The sequence below is a fragment of the Parasteatoda tepidariorum genome, chromosome 1, assembly GCF_043381705.1.
Source record: "Parasteatoda tepidariorum isolate YZ-2023 chromosome 1, CAS_Ptep_4.0, whole genome shotgun sequence".
In the NCBI taxonomy this organism is placed as follows: domain Eukaryota; kingdom Metazoa; phylum Arthropoda; class Arachnida; order Araneae; family Theridiidae; genus Parasteatoda; species Parasteatoda tepidariorum.
The window spans coordinates 54,835,684-54,849,733 of NC_092204.1; the positions used below are offsets into that span (position 1 = coordinate 54,835,684).

Sequence of the window (14,050 nt, forward strand, 5' to 3'; positions counted from 1 at the left end):
ATCACAATTAGACAGATTAGAAAATTTGCATGAAAGGAGCGTAATTTTAACGTAATTTAGTGAGAAAATAACACCTAATGTATTTCTTATGGAAGACTCGGTTAGGCGAAATTTTTGCCTACTTGGTGATAATTGGAGACCATTTTGGCAACAAAACGATAGCTCTGGGAACCTCTAATTTCAAAGTTGACTCGGTTAGGTGAAATTTTTGCCTACTTGGTGATAATTGGCAATCATTTTGGCAACAAAACGATGATTCTAGGAACCTCGAAATTCAAAGCTGACTCGGTTAGGCGAAATTTTTGCCTACTTGGTGATAATTGGCGATAATTTTGGCAACAAAACGATAGTTCTAGAAACCTCGAATTTCAAAGTTGACTCGGTTAGGCGAAATTTTTGCCTACTTGGTGATAATTGGCGATTATTTTAGCAACAAAACGATAGTTCTAGGAACCTCGAATTTCAAAGCGATGGGATCAATATTTACGGAGTTATACGAGAATCGTCTAGAATCATATCGAAAGCTCCTGGGTTTCCACTCCAGGCTATATAAACAGCAGTGTGCCTCGCTAAATATTAGACTGCTTATGACTGCTATAGTGTTCTGATCTGTGAGTCTCTAATGAATTCATTGAACCGTCTGAAGTTATTAATCCTGTGTTTTGCTGTATTACACTGTTATTTGAGTTGTAATTGAATGCTAAAAATAGCTGTATTTTCTGGAAGATCCTGCTGATAATTTTTTGGAGTCTTAAGGACTGTTTCATTCATTTTCAATCTAAACAAACCCCCGTGTTTGGTACAATATAGTTCTTAGTAACTATTTACCTGGTCGTCATCCACTGCTTTCGGTGCTTCCGTACCTTCCCATATCACTGAAGTTAAGCCAGGACTGTTTTCTTCGACAGTGGCCACATACCGCTTGCTTAAAAATCTCGGGGGTTTGTTCTCTGTGTTCACTAATACCACGGCTAATGTCGCAACAGAACTGGCTGGAAGACCAGGTATTGATTCTGATTCCACTTCTGTTGCCTAGCAAAACAATTTTAAAAACGTTGCTATAAGATTAAATTGATTATTTGCATCAATATATCACAAATTAAAATACTAAAAGATGCATATAAATACAATAAAGTGTTATTTGTAACCTAAAAATGCTATTTTGATATAAAATAAAAAGAATTAGAATTTTTTTTAAATGAATTAGGAAGAATTTTTCACGGAATTTGTATAACAATTATTTATTCTACATTCCAACACGTTTAACATTTACAACCGTTACTGCAGAAGGAAAAGCTTAAAGATTTTGCTGCCCGCTTAAAGACACGCACTACATGAATGCTGCATGCACACCTTTTAAAATATAATAAATGTATCTCAAGTTCCTCCGACCGCCGCAACAGTTTGAAAAAAATATCGTGCATCTCCTGTAGTAGCATGTATCACTGTGTGTAGAAATACAGAATAATTTATGTAGAATGATTTTTGTTTATAGTTCTTTTCTATTAAGAATAATTTGCCACCCCATCTAGGGACTCCGAATAGCATTTGCAACCCCGTGTCCCTTTGTAAATTTTTATTCGTTTTGTATGCTTACCTTACCCTTGCATTTAAGACAGGATATTTTGAAGTATTCTGTATATTTCACAAATATATGTAGCACCCAGTATATTTTATCGGCATTGTATTTTAGTATATTTTATAACCAATGTTGAGCAAATGACAAAATTCTGCTATTATGATCAATGTTCAACTTCGTAGCTTCGTAATTTTGAACCTAATCCTGAAGACGAGGAAACATCTGGATCAAGCATTGAGTGAATCTAGCTTTCCTAAAGGATTTTTTGATGGGATTAGCCAGCATTTTCGTTACATGGATGAGGAGGAAAATCAAGAAAACCTCCCACGGTTAGCCAGACGGCAAGAGGTCTCTAACTCGTGATCTGCCTACCGCTAAGGATATTTATGCCAGTACTGTGATTGTTGCGAGCCAAAAACAGAATTCGTATTGACCAGTCTACTCTAGGATTCGAACCCGGGGCACCTCAATGGCAGGCGAGAGCTGAGTTCCCGTAGCCACCACGGATCCGAGAATCAAACACATCTAAACGATATTCATACAATGGGTATTTTTACAAAAAGTTAAACATTCTGTACTTTCTTTCTGTATTCCATTTGTAAGGCCAAATATAAAATATTTGTGTGAAGCTCAAATCAAGTAAATTTTTTTTTAAAAATATTATTTATTTAATTTTATTTATTTAAGTTAGTTTATTTAATTTTGTTTCATTTTATTTATTTTATTTTATTTTATTTATTTGAATTTAATTTAACTTAATTTATTTCTTTTTATTCAATTTTACTTCATCTTATTTTTTTTTTTTAATTTATTTATTTTTTTTGTGTCGTAAAAGCAATAGGAAAATAAGAGATATAAGTTTGTAATTTAAAAACTACTAGAAATATTATAATTCATAATATGTCTTTTTTTAATTTATTTACCTGAATCGACAGAACTAGTGGTCCTGTAGTAGAGTACGTTTCTCTCAAGTGCTCTGTAGAGGATGCTAAAGTTATCAGACCCGTTCTTGAATGAATATTAAAATACGTCACACCTTGAGATTCTGAAATACATCAAAAAATAAAAAATGGTACATTAAAATGAATAATATCAGCTTTAATTACAATGAAAATATATCCTTTATAATGAATACTAATTTAGCAAAATAAACCATTTATAATAAATGAATGCAATTTGGAAAATATATTGTCAGTATTTTCCGAAGTTATTTTTATGTTTTTATTAAAATGACTTTTTATGTTTTTATGCACGATATGCACTCGTTATTAATATTTGATAGCGGATTTACTCGGAAATTAAATTTTTAAAATCAATTTTTGATTTTACGTAAAGCATAAAGAAGGAATAGTTCTATCAAACTAAATTATTTACCTGGAACAAATGAATATGAAATATTTCTTTGATTGCCATAATCACCATCCTCTGCTGTTACTTGAGTTACTGGTCCACCCTAAAATAATCACAATGATTTATAAATATTAAATCACTTTCCATAAAATACAAAAATGTAAAAATACCTTTTTTGCTTATTATTTTTGTATCAAGAAGGGAATATTTAAACTTTCGATTATAAACTTAAAAATTATAAGGGTTATTCTCCAAGGCACTTGCATTTCCACAAAAAAAACGCTCAGAAGATGACGATGCTTTCGGTTATTAAAAAATTACTTTCTTTTTTATTCATCCAAATTACAGAAAAAACCTAGAGCTTAATGTTTTTCTTTCTAATGTTTTAAAGCATCATCTAAAGGAAACAACATGTTTCTATAACTTTTTCGTCTAAAAGCAGTTTATTTAATTTTTTTTTAAATCCAGGTGCGTCATCAGCTTTATTTTTCTACGCCAATTAGCCAATTAATTCCATAAAAATATGAGATATTAAAAGAAAAAAAAATTAAAACGCAAATACACTGGTTATCATAAATTAAGGAAAATTCACAAAAATCGCGATAACTCTTTAAATTACACATGGAATTTTATGAAACTTACCCACAATATACAACACATAGTAAGGTATTAAACAACATAAAAAGAAATTATCAGACATTAATAGTAGTATAGAAATTAGCACATGTATAAAATAAACAAATTGGAAGTATCGGTTTGCAATAGAAAAAGTACCTTTAATATGGAATATGATTGCCTCTAGAAGCAATACAGCACAAACAGCGATGTGTGATGCTTTCAATTATGCGGTCTATCAGTTCAATAGGAAGTGAGAGCCATTGCTCTTGTAAAGCAGTTGCAAGCGTGGCAAGGGTCTGAGGGGGCGGATTGATGGCAGATACACGCCTCCCTAGAGCATCCCAAACGTGCTCGATAGGATTCAAGTCCGGGGATCGAGCTGGCCACTCCATGCGAGTAATTGTTTCCTGTTGAAGATAATCATCAACAATGCGAGCTCTGTGTGGTCTTGCATTATCGTCCTGTAACAGGAAGCAATCACCAATTGCCCCGGCATATGGGCGCACATAAGCATCAAGGATGTTGTCTCGATAAACCTGAGCATTCACGGTTCCCCTTGGAAAGACATGGAGGTATGTGCGCCCTCCTAAGGATATGCCTCCCCAAACACAGACACTGCCTCTTCCGTATGCATCTCTTTCACGGATGTTTGATGGATGATAACGGGTCCCAGGTTCTCTCCATATCAAATAACGTCTACTGTCACTTTCTAGACTAAACCTGGACTCATCCGTAAAGAGAACAGGCCTCCATTGATCTGACGTCCAGTGGACATGTTGTCGGGCCCACTGCAAACGGTCTCTCCTATGGCGTGATGTGAGCGGCACGCAAATGGCTGGTCGTCTCGCATACAGACCACCTTCGTGGAGCCTTCTGCGCACAGTTGACGTTGACACCAACCTTCCGGTGGCTGCAGCAAGAGAGGATCTAAGATGTGTCGGAGTAGCGGTTCTATTCCTGCGTGCACTTAATGTCAAATATCGGTCATCGGCACTGGTCGTAACAGTTGGCCGTCCTTGACTGAACCTCCTAGATGCCGAATCTGTGGTTTGAAATTGCCTCCAAAGTCTATGAACCACAGATGGACTCACATTTAGCCATCTGGCCACTTCTGATTGACTCTGCCCTGCCTCTAGTCTCCCGATGGCTCTCCATCGTAGTTCTTCAGGCAAATGATGCCTAGAGGTCATTATTACGAATTGGCTATCTCAGATTTTCAATGTCGCAATCACAGTAAAATTTGTGTGCTTTCTCTCAAACTTGGACTTTTATGCTCCAGGCAGATGACGTAAGCCGAGTGCAGCGCCACTAATTTGCATATTGCAATTTTACTCAGCTACTCTTAGTGGACAACATATGCAAATTTTGCACGGTTTGGCTTACTTTTGAAAGAGTTATCGCTATTTTTGTGATTTTTCCTTAATTTATGATAACCAGTGTAATTAACTCAAAACAACAACTATAAAATACTACTTTTCTGTGAATTAACCTTATTGGTAAATTACAAATAATTACTTAAAAACGCTTCCTCAAGAATATTTTTTACAAATATTATTTAAATTAACACACTGAATTACTAAAACTAATATTTTGTCTTTGCAATATATGTTTTAAGTTATTGAAAAATACATTTTATTTGCAAAATGAATCTTTGTCCAGGAATGGTTATATTTGGTTCAATAATTAATAAATATTGAAACAAATTCTGCAAAAAGTAGCATGGTAGAGTTCGGCTATGTTGTTTGAATTATTTTATTTTATAACCGTCGTTGATCAGCAGACCTAATGTTGGGTTTACGACTACTAATGTTCAACTCCGTAGCCTTGTAATTTTGAACCCAATCCAGAAAACAATGAAATTACTGGATTAAGTATTGTGAGGAATTTGCCTTCGTGGAGGGCTTTTTGAGGGAACTAACCCGCCCTTGAATTACATGGAAACTACGGGAACCTTCCACTGTTAGCCTGACGGCAAAGGTTTTCTAATGCATGATCCGTCTATCACTGATGATTTTTAGTTCAGCACTGCGGTCGGAGCGAAATTCGTATTGACCAGCTAGAATTCGAACTCCGTATACATCATCGGAAGGCGAACGCCCTTAAACCACCGCGTCTCAATGCTGAAATATTGTATTAATTAAAACTTCATAGATGAATTCATAATCTACAAATATATTTGAAGTATATACCATAAAATATGTAATTTTAACAGGCTAATAGCAACATTTTATTCATTATAAATAAAAAATTAAGATTTTGACTTGACGAAACTTATACATTTTTAACACTCATTTAAACTATTTCCACCATCTTGGAGTTTTAATTTGCTACCAAAAACTTTCTGAGGTTTAGAGCCAACTACTGGTTGCCAAATTTACTTTGAATCTCCGCTTACTCCCGGAATCAGCGAAATATCATTCATCAGTACTTTCATTTTTTGAGACTTGTGAAATTTTATGGCTTAACGAATTAAATTGCTATTATAAAGTTAAATAAGACTAAAACAAAATCAAATAGAATCTTATTCCACTAGCGATGGAAATACGCATCTCGAAAATTCCATGTAAAACAAAATGAAGCTTAAATTAAAGAACATGTTTGAAAATATTGAATAGGGTATAAATTAGCCGCCAGATCTATCCCTAGGGTAAAATATGCCCTTCTACCAAAGAGGTCAGGGATTCAAATTTCAGCAGTTATGTTTGAATTTTATCTCTAACTTTCTTCTCTAAAAGGGTTGATAACAACTTAATATGCTTTATTCGATTTACAAATTATTATTATTTTTAAATAAATTAATTTTTTTTTAAATTTAAATTAATAAAAACAAAAATATTATGGATATTAAGCTTTTTTCCATTATTTAATTAAAATATATGGATTATTTAAAAAAAATTTAATTTGAAATTTAAATTGATATTTTGTAATGTTTTTAAAATGAAAAAATTAATTTTTTTGAATAATTTACTTATTTTAATTAAAAATAAAAAAATACCTTAAACAATAATTTATAAACTGAATAAAACATTTTAAATAGTCAATAACTTTTCTCGAAAAGAAGATTAGAGATAAATTTCAATCACTGCCCCAACTCAGGCTGGGATATGAATCCTAGCTCTCTCTGGTAAAAAGCGGACAGCCTAACCGTTACACCGCAAATTAGCTGCAAAATTTTTGTAGTTAATTATCTGAAATTTTAATAGGGCATGTTTGACCTTTAGGACAGATCTGGTGGCTGATTAGTAACCTATCAAAAGTTTTCAAACAGGTTTTTTAACTTGCAATAGTTAACTTTGCTTTGATTGGAATTTTCGAGATGAGTTTTACCTTTGTAAGCTCTTTAATTAAGAATTAATTTTAAACTAACCACAGGTAGGCTATCTGAGACTTTGACAACAGGCGGTATTTCATGGAAGACAGGAGGGGTGTCTTGGGCATCTTTCACTGCCACTAACACTTGCAGAACAGCGATATTTCGAGTATCTACTTCTTCGTCGGTCCAAGGATTCTGAACACAAAAATTAATAATGATGGAGATGAGAAAAATGGCATTTCAAATCATGTCATTTACTTATTTATCTATTTATGTATGAATTTAAGTATGCATATAAAATGCACAATATTTGAAAAGAATACATTTATACTAATCCATCGAATTTATTAAGAATTTATTCTCTTAAAATAAATTGAAACTAAATAACTTTTTTAAATTAAATAACCCTATGACGCAAAATTTTATTAAACATATTTTTCTTACTTTTTCATTATTTTGAATTGATTTAGGGCAAAATAAAAGAAAAATATCATATTTAGCATTTTAATATTTAACGGTTATGAAATACAGCATAAAACACCGATGTCTTTTTCTGTGTTAAAGGTAAATTCTTCGAAACACGACTCACTTCCTAAACAAAATTTTCCAAGTTTGCACGTATTTGCAGTTATTTAGATCAAAGAGAAATTTTTATTCATCATTGAAATTTCTTTAACTTACGAAATCGATACCTGATAAATTTTTGAATATGAAAGAAAAAAAAATTATATTTTGGATATTATATTTTATTACAAATATAATTCCCATAATCTAACAGATTTTTAAGAACTATTAGATTTTTTTCATAATTAAAAAATACCAAAACATATTTTTGCTTGTAATTAGAGCTCCAGAAACTGCGTCATAGAATTAATAAGTTGTATAATTGCAGAAAATTATGAAAATTAGAGCAAATTTTCCGCAGTTACTTTTTCTATAAATTAGATTGACAGATTCCTCAAAATTATTCATATACATTAAATTTTCCTCACAACAATTATTTATCTTTAAAATTCTGAAAACAAATTTTAAAAAACAAATAGTTTTCCATTGGTTATAGTTAATATGTTTGTTTGCATCAATATCTAATGAAAAAGAGAATGGTGGTTCTTTTAATTAAAATTTATTAACTAATTAAAAATAAAATAAAAAAGTAAAAAAAATTAAACTATTGCAAATCTTTTTGATTTTTCTAATTAATCTTTCTAATTGAAGAATGAAATTTATTCTTTAATTTAAATTTAAAAAGACATTTTAATATTTGAAAAAACCTTTCAATAAGTGAACTAAGAGAATAAAATTGCTGGAACTTCATAGAATAAGGACATATATATANTATATATATAAATGATCTATTATTGTTGAATTATTTAAATGATGATAATGATAGTATTTATTGAAAAATAATTAAGTATGGATGAAAACGGTAGGAAAACTTATTTATTTCAAAATTAATGAAGTGTACAAACATTTACATTATATGCATCATATTTATTCAAGTGCAAGCTAATTTCAACCTTATGATAATTAATTTAATTTCGTTTATTCAAAACCTTGTATAAGAGATAAAATTTGCCCCATGGAGCCAATTAATAAAAATACTTACCAGTGCGTAAATTGTAAGGGAGTATAAATTCTGTTTTTCGTAATCTAATTTCTGAACAAGAAAGAGTTCGGCTCTTGTGGCTTCTTTCAAAGGACTGATGAGGTATCGAATAGAAAACTTATCGGAACCATCTACTTCGAACAGAACTGATAGACTACTGCTGTTTCTTTTCTTGACCACAATGGTTCCGATAACTTCTTTTTCGTCTGTGAGCTACAACAAATTAGATCGGTCACATGCAGTATTTAAAACCAATGACATAATTTTAAAAATATACAATTGCATTCGTATGAGTTTTAATACACGGGGATTACTCTTAATTTTGACATACTCATTACATATTTAATACTGTTATATAGGGATTTTAAGTTTATTTTTTAAATAGTTCTTTTTTGTTAGATAATAAATAAAGTCAAATTGGAATCTGTTTTTATCTCTCTTAAATTAGGTTTTTTTCATATTTTTAAAAATTTCAATATAGATTGTTAAGATTTACTCATGCAACATGTCGTATCTCCCTTTCCCAGTACTTTCTACATGAACTTAAACTCAAACTTATTAAATAAAGGTCTGAAGAGAGAAAGAGAGAAATTCTTATAACTATGAATAAATAATCACTATTTAAAACAAAAATATTAAGAAAAATTTGCAAAGAAAGCAATTAAAATTGCTATACCTTTTGAGCAAACTTAAATTTTTAAAAAAACCTCAATTAATGGTTCCCTCAACAAGTCAAATTTCAATTCAGTAGTTGATTTACTGAGGGCTGCATAGTGTCTAGCATGATATTTTTTACTACAAGTTTAACAGACTATAATTCTCGAACTAATTATCAAACTACCTCGAACTTCCTTTTACATTATTTTACACACCTTCATAGATTCAAGTTTCAAGTTTTATAATATCTGTGGCACAGTAAATCAAAATGCAACGTAAAATTGAGCACTCAAAACAACGGCAGTGACGCCGCGTTCAATTTTTTTATATAGAGAGATAAGTTAATTCAAAATTAAACGTTCTTTTTAGATTTTTGTACATTTATCTTAGAACCTAATATTTTATTCCTCATGAGGTACGTCTCACTCAGATAATTTCATTTAAGTTCACCTCATATTTTTAGAAGCATCAATCAATTGAGTTTAATACTCTTTCGCTAATATATTCATAAAATTCCACTCTAAAAAATTTATAGAATCTTACTTCGGATACAGAAATGAGAGAATCATATTCAATGAAAGGTGATTTTTGGTTCGTAGCATTGCTGATGATTACAGTGGATTCTACTTCTGTGGTCTAAATCAGAGAAAAATAAATTTTTAGAATTAATAACAACAGTGTAAACATAATAAGAACACCACATGTATGCATAGAAACTCACCTGTATACCGTCTGTTACATAAATGGTGAATTTGTATTCTTTTTCCTATAAATAAATTTCAAAAATTATTTTCCTTAAAAAAAATTACACAAGGATTACAAAGAACATTTCAAAACAATTGAAAAATAGCAATAAATTACTATACGTGTCTTTATTTTTGTAACTTCTAATCTTCGTCATATTCCAGATATAAATTTAATTATTTCAAATGTTCATGAAATTAATTAATGTTTTAAATGTTAATTTGCCAAAATTGTAGACTCTTTCAGGAATATGATTTGATGTAAATCTAAAATTGAAAAAAGGCTTACCGTGGGTATAGATTTTAAAAAAACATTGGCTCTTGTTTCCGTTATGGACCGGATATCTAACAATTGATTTCCTATTTCTCCTCTAACGCCAAAAGTAAGGATATCATTATCAGGATCAGAACCTCGCAATCTGTAGATGAGAGTGCCTATACAAATTCAGCAATAACAAATCATAAGTTAGAATGACATATTTAACAATAACAAATTAGAGGGTAGCAGAACAAATTAAGCAAAACAAAATTAGAGGTTAGCATAACAAATTTAGAAATATTAAATTTAAAAACATTAAATAAATTAATAAAAATTACCAGGTTTTGTATCCATTGGAAGCTTCAAAATTCGCATATTATGAGAAAGATCGATTGTTGGGGCAACTCCTGAAATTAAAACAAAAAATATATTTTTATGCCAAAGATTCTATATATCTAGATTTAAATTGTTCTGTTTCACCTGTGCCCTTAACAACTGTCGAAAAGCATCTAGATTTCTTTTAATTTTATTTAAATAAATTCATCCACTTCCGACAGATGTCAGTGAAGTTTCATAAAAGTTAAGGTGATAATTTAAATTATTTAGTTTTAGTAATTTTTTTTAAACAAAGTCATTTTTTATCATAATGCGATGCAATTATGCAATTACGAAATTGAAGTACATGCCTGCAGCCGTTGTGACAAATGCCATGAGAAAGGAGATGCTCCAGATCATATTCAAGCCTCTTTCCGCCGCGGCTTCTTCATGCTTCCGCTGGATTAGGAACCACTCAATTCATCTACAAAGCAAAAATAACTGTAACTACATGATAACTTACAACAATGACTCTGGTAATCCCTGTTCCTTTAACCACTGTTGTTAATCATAACTTCCTTTAGCTGTTTACCTTATTTCAAGTTTTACAGTTTAGTAAAGAGTTGATTTAAAATAAAATCTCATAATTTAGAAAGTATAGAAGTAAGTATACGTGTACAAAATTGAAGTATGCTATTTTTTCGTTTATTTCCTGTTATCATCCAAATAAGTAGCTGGACTTCTTAAGCTAATTCACCAACTAGCATTTTTACTCCATTTAAACATTTAGAAATTAATGCACATGATTTTTATTGCCTCATAAAACTATTACAACTAATTAATATTATAACTCATATTTTATATTTTATTTTTTATCTATTTTGTTTCACGGATTTTTATTCTTTATCATTACAAACTTGTGCATACTAAGTTAATTAAACTAATTCAGAAGAAAAATTAACAGGAGTAATTTTAACAAGACACTTATTATGCAGAATTTTACCTTACACTTCTAACATATGAAATGCTATGGAAATTTTTTAATCAAGTGAATAATTTTCAAAGAATAAAATATAGTTTAATTTTTGGTTTTTAATATTTATTAGAACTTTAGAAAATTTATTAGAAAATTATCAGAAAATTTATTAGAAAATTATCAGAAAATTTATTAGAAATTTATTAGAACGTTAGTCTATGGTTTTAATTTGCAAAATTCATAACTCTATAACGCATATTCATAAGTTTCATTAAAACGCATATTCATGTAAATTTGTCTAATGTTTTTACATATATGTTTCATATAATTGTTTATAGTATTGATTTATTTATTCTAAGAATAATTTAATTATTTATGAAGATAAAAAAAATGAATTTATCGATTAAAACTATTTAAATTAAGCAGAAAAAATGACGATTCTAAATGAAAACCTAGTTAAACCTACAATATTTTTTAAATTATTAAACGAGCGAAATAAATATTTTGGAAAAAAAATGTTTCAGATTATTCCGTTCTTCCTCACTGGCGCGACCAACTCCTGGTTTTTCATAGTATATTATCCCAAACCGCCCTGGTCAAGGATCGCCAAATTTATTACTTTTTTGGTTTAAGGTCATTTTCTTAGTGATTGGACCACGTTATTCTTACTATTTCTCTTTTTTCAGTTGTGATTGGTATAGCCAGAAAGATCTTTTTTTATTTTCTGTAAGAAATGTTTGAAGTCAGGTTTGGAATTCTTTTAAATTAATTATGCAGAATTATTTTAAAAAAAGAGAGAAACTAAAGAGTAGATCTTTAATTTAAAATCAGATTAATAAAAGAAAGTTGTATAGCAAATGATTTCAAAAATTTCACGGTTTTGGATTAATTTCTTAATTTGAAGTTCACATTTTACAATTTTTGTTTCAAGTTAATTTTTTAATTTTAATCAAATACCAATGCTTCTTACTTTATTCCACTTCCTTATTTTACCTGTACGTAGTCAAGAAATATATACGTATGGAAGGTTTCGCAAATACCTAATCATGTGAAAAAGAAGAACGTTTTGCCAGAAAACAATAAATAAAGTTGAGTACTAGGAAGCTTCACAAGTATTTAGTGATACTCTTGGGAAAGAACGGAATACCGGTGACCAAACGTCATAGTGAACAAAAATAAACTGTAGTGTAAGTGAAGTAAGAGTTATCGATGAAATAATCAAATTGAAAACCTAGCAACGCAAGTTTGAAAAAAAAATGGTTTAACGCTTATATAGTCAACTAAGCTGCATTGTTTCTGTTTTATCATGTTAAAAAGACAATAAATTATGCATTAAGAATGATTAATATTTTATTCTGTATGCATACGCATTAATTTAGATAAAAGTAATCAGTTTTATAATTGTATTTAAAGCATATTTTTAAAGTTTTAATGCATGTATTGTTATTTAGCTGAATTTAATTTTTAATACATTTCCACTATTTTTGTTTTAAAAGAAAATTAATTATTTTTTAGCTTATAATTTTTTATCAAATGTTTATTTAATTTATTTCTTTATTCTAACAGCACTTCTAAGAAGGAAAGTACTTTTTGAAACGTCTTAAATATATTCCTAACCATCATGATAATATTATAATACTCTTCGATTTTGAAAACTTTCAAAATGATCTTAAATATAAATAGTTTTTAGATATTGTTTAAGAAAAGTAATTCCTAAATATATTGTCAGTTGTTTGCTTCTGTTAATACAAATAAACAAGTAAAATTTTTACCATATTTACCCCAAAATATTACAACGTAATTTTTACAGTAATATTTATTTAATTAAAGATATTCAGTGATGTTACGATAATTAGTTTTGTAAAAATTAAGGCATATCAGATAATTTTTGTTTCGCAACACGTAAAAATAAATTTTTACATGTTACGTAATATAACGTAATGTTATTGATGAATGATTGTGTTTTTAACAGAGATTTGATCCAGAATATTTTTACAGTGTACCAAAAAATGGCTTAGAAAAATTATAAAATTTGTTCATCAAGTAATTCAAAAATATAACCATAAGGCCTAAGAATATATCTAGCGAATATGATATTGGTTATTCATAATATTAAAAAGGGAAGTTTCTTCAGTTGATACAAATAATTTTATAGTACAATGCAGCTAACAGAATATAGTTCAGAAAAATATAGGCTTGTTTATAAGTAAAAGTTAGCTAATAAGCAAAGTAAAAGTTTCACAAATATAAACTTAAAATCTGAGCATATGTTAAATAAATAAATTATAAATTATTCATAACATTTAATATGTTAAAAAAAATTCAATGGACAAAAGTTAAGAATTATACGATATTTATCCAATGAAATCTTTTTTTTAGGAATTTTACTTATTTTTGTGACACTTAAAGATGAAGTCATTTAATTAACGATTAAATTACTTAAGATAACAATAGATCAATTAAGATAATAAAAATTGAATAATTGAGATAATATGATATATTAATTAACACTAATAACACCTAAAATATATTCGTCTATGTTACATTTACCTTCGTTCGAAATGAAGAGCAGAATCTTTTCACTTTTTATGCGTGTATTTTATTTTTTGGTTACAAACCGTGAGAAACACCATT

General features: G+C 29.4%; 1 protein-coding gene across 3 annotated transcripts in view; it reads right to left on the reverse strand.

Moving 5' to 3' along the window:
- Window positions 1-14,050, reverse strand: part of LOC107446770 (Cadherin 86C) — a 70,621-nt gene that overhangs the window by 23,101 nt on the left and 33,470 nt on the right. For all 3 annotated transcript variants that reach the window (XM_043045406.2, XM_071180490.1, XM_071180482.1), the window contains exons 2-11: window positions 10,812-10,924; window positions 10,464-10,532; window positions 10,156-10,301; window positions 9,845-9,889; window positions 9,667-9,759; window positions 8,467-8,679; window positions 6,915-7,055; window positions 2,954-3,032; window positions 2,503-2,624; window positions 829-1,032 (exon numbers count right to left, since the gene is read on the reverse strand). In XM_043045406.2, coding sequence (XP_042901340.1) covers window positions 829-1,032; window positions 2,503-2,624; window positions 2,954-3,032; window positions 6,915-7,055; window positions 8,467-8,679; window positions 9,667-9,759; window positions 9,845-9,889; window positions 10,156-10,301; window positions 10,464-10,532; window positions 10,812-10,860 — 1,161 coding nt within the window. In that variant the 5' untranslated portion in view covers window positions 10,861-10,924. The remainder of the gene's footprint in view (window positions 1-828; window positions 1,033-2,502; window positions 2,625-2,953; window positions 3,033-6,914; window positions 7,056-8,466; window positions 8,680-9,666; window positions 9,760-9,844; window positions 9,890-10,155; window positions 10,302-10,463; window positions 10,533-10,811; window positions 10,925-14,050) is intronic.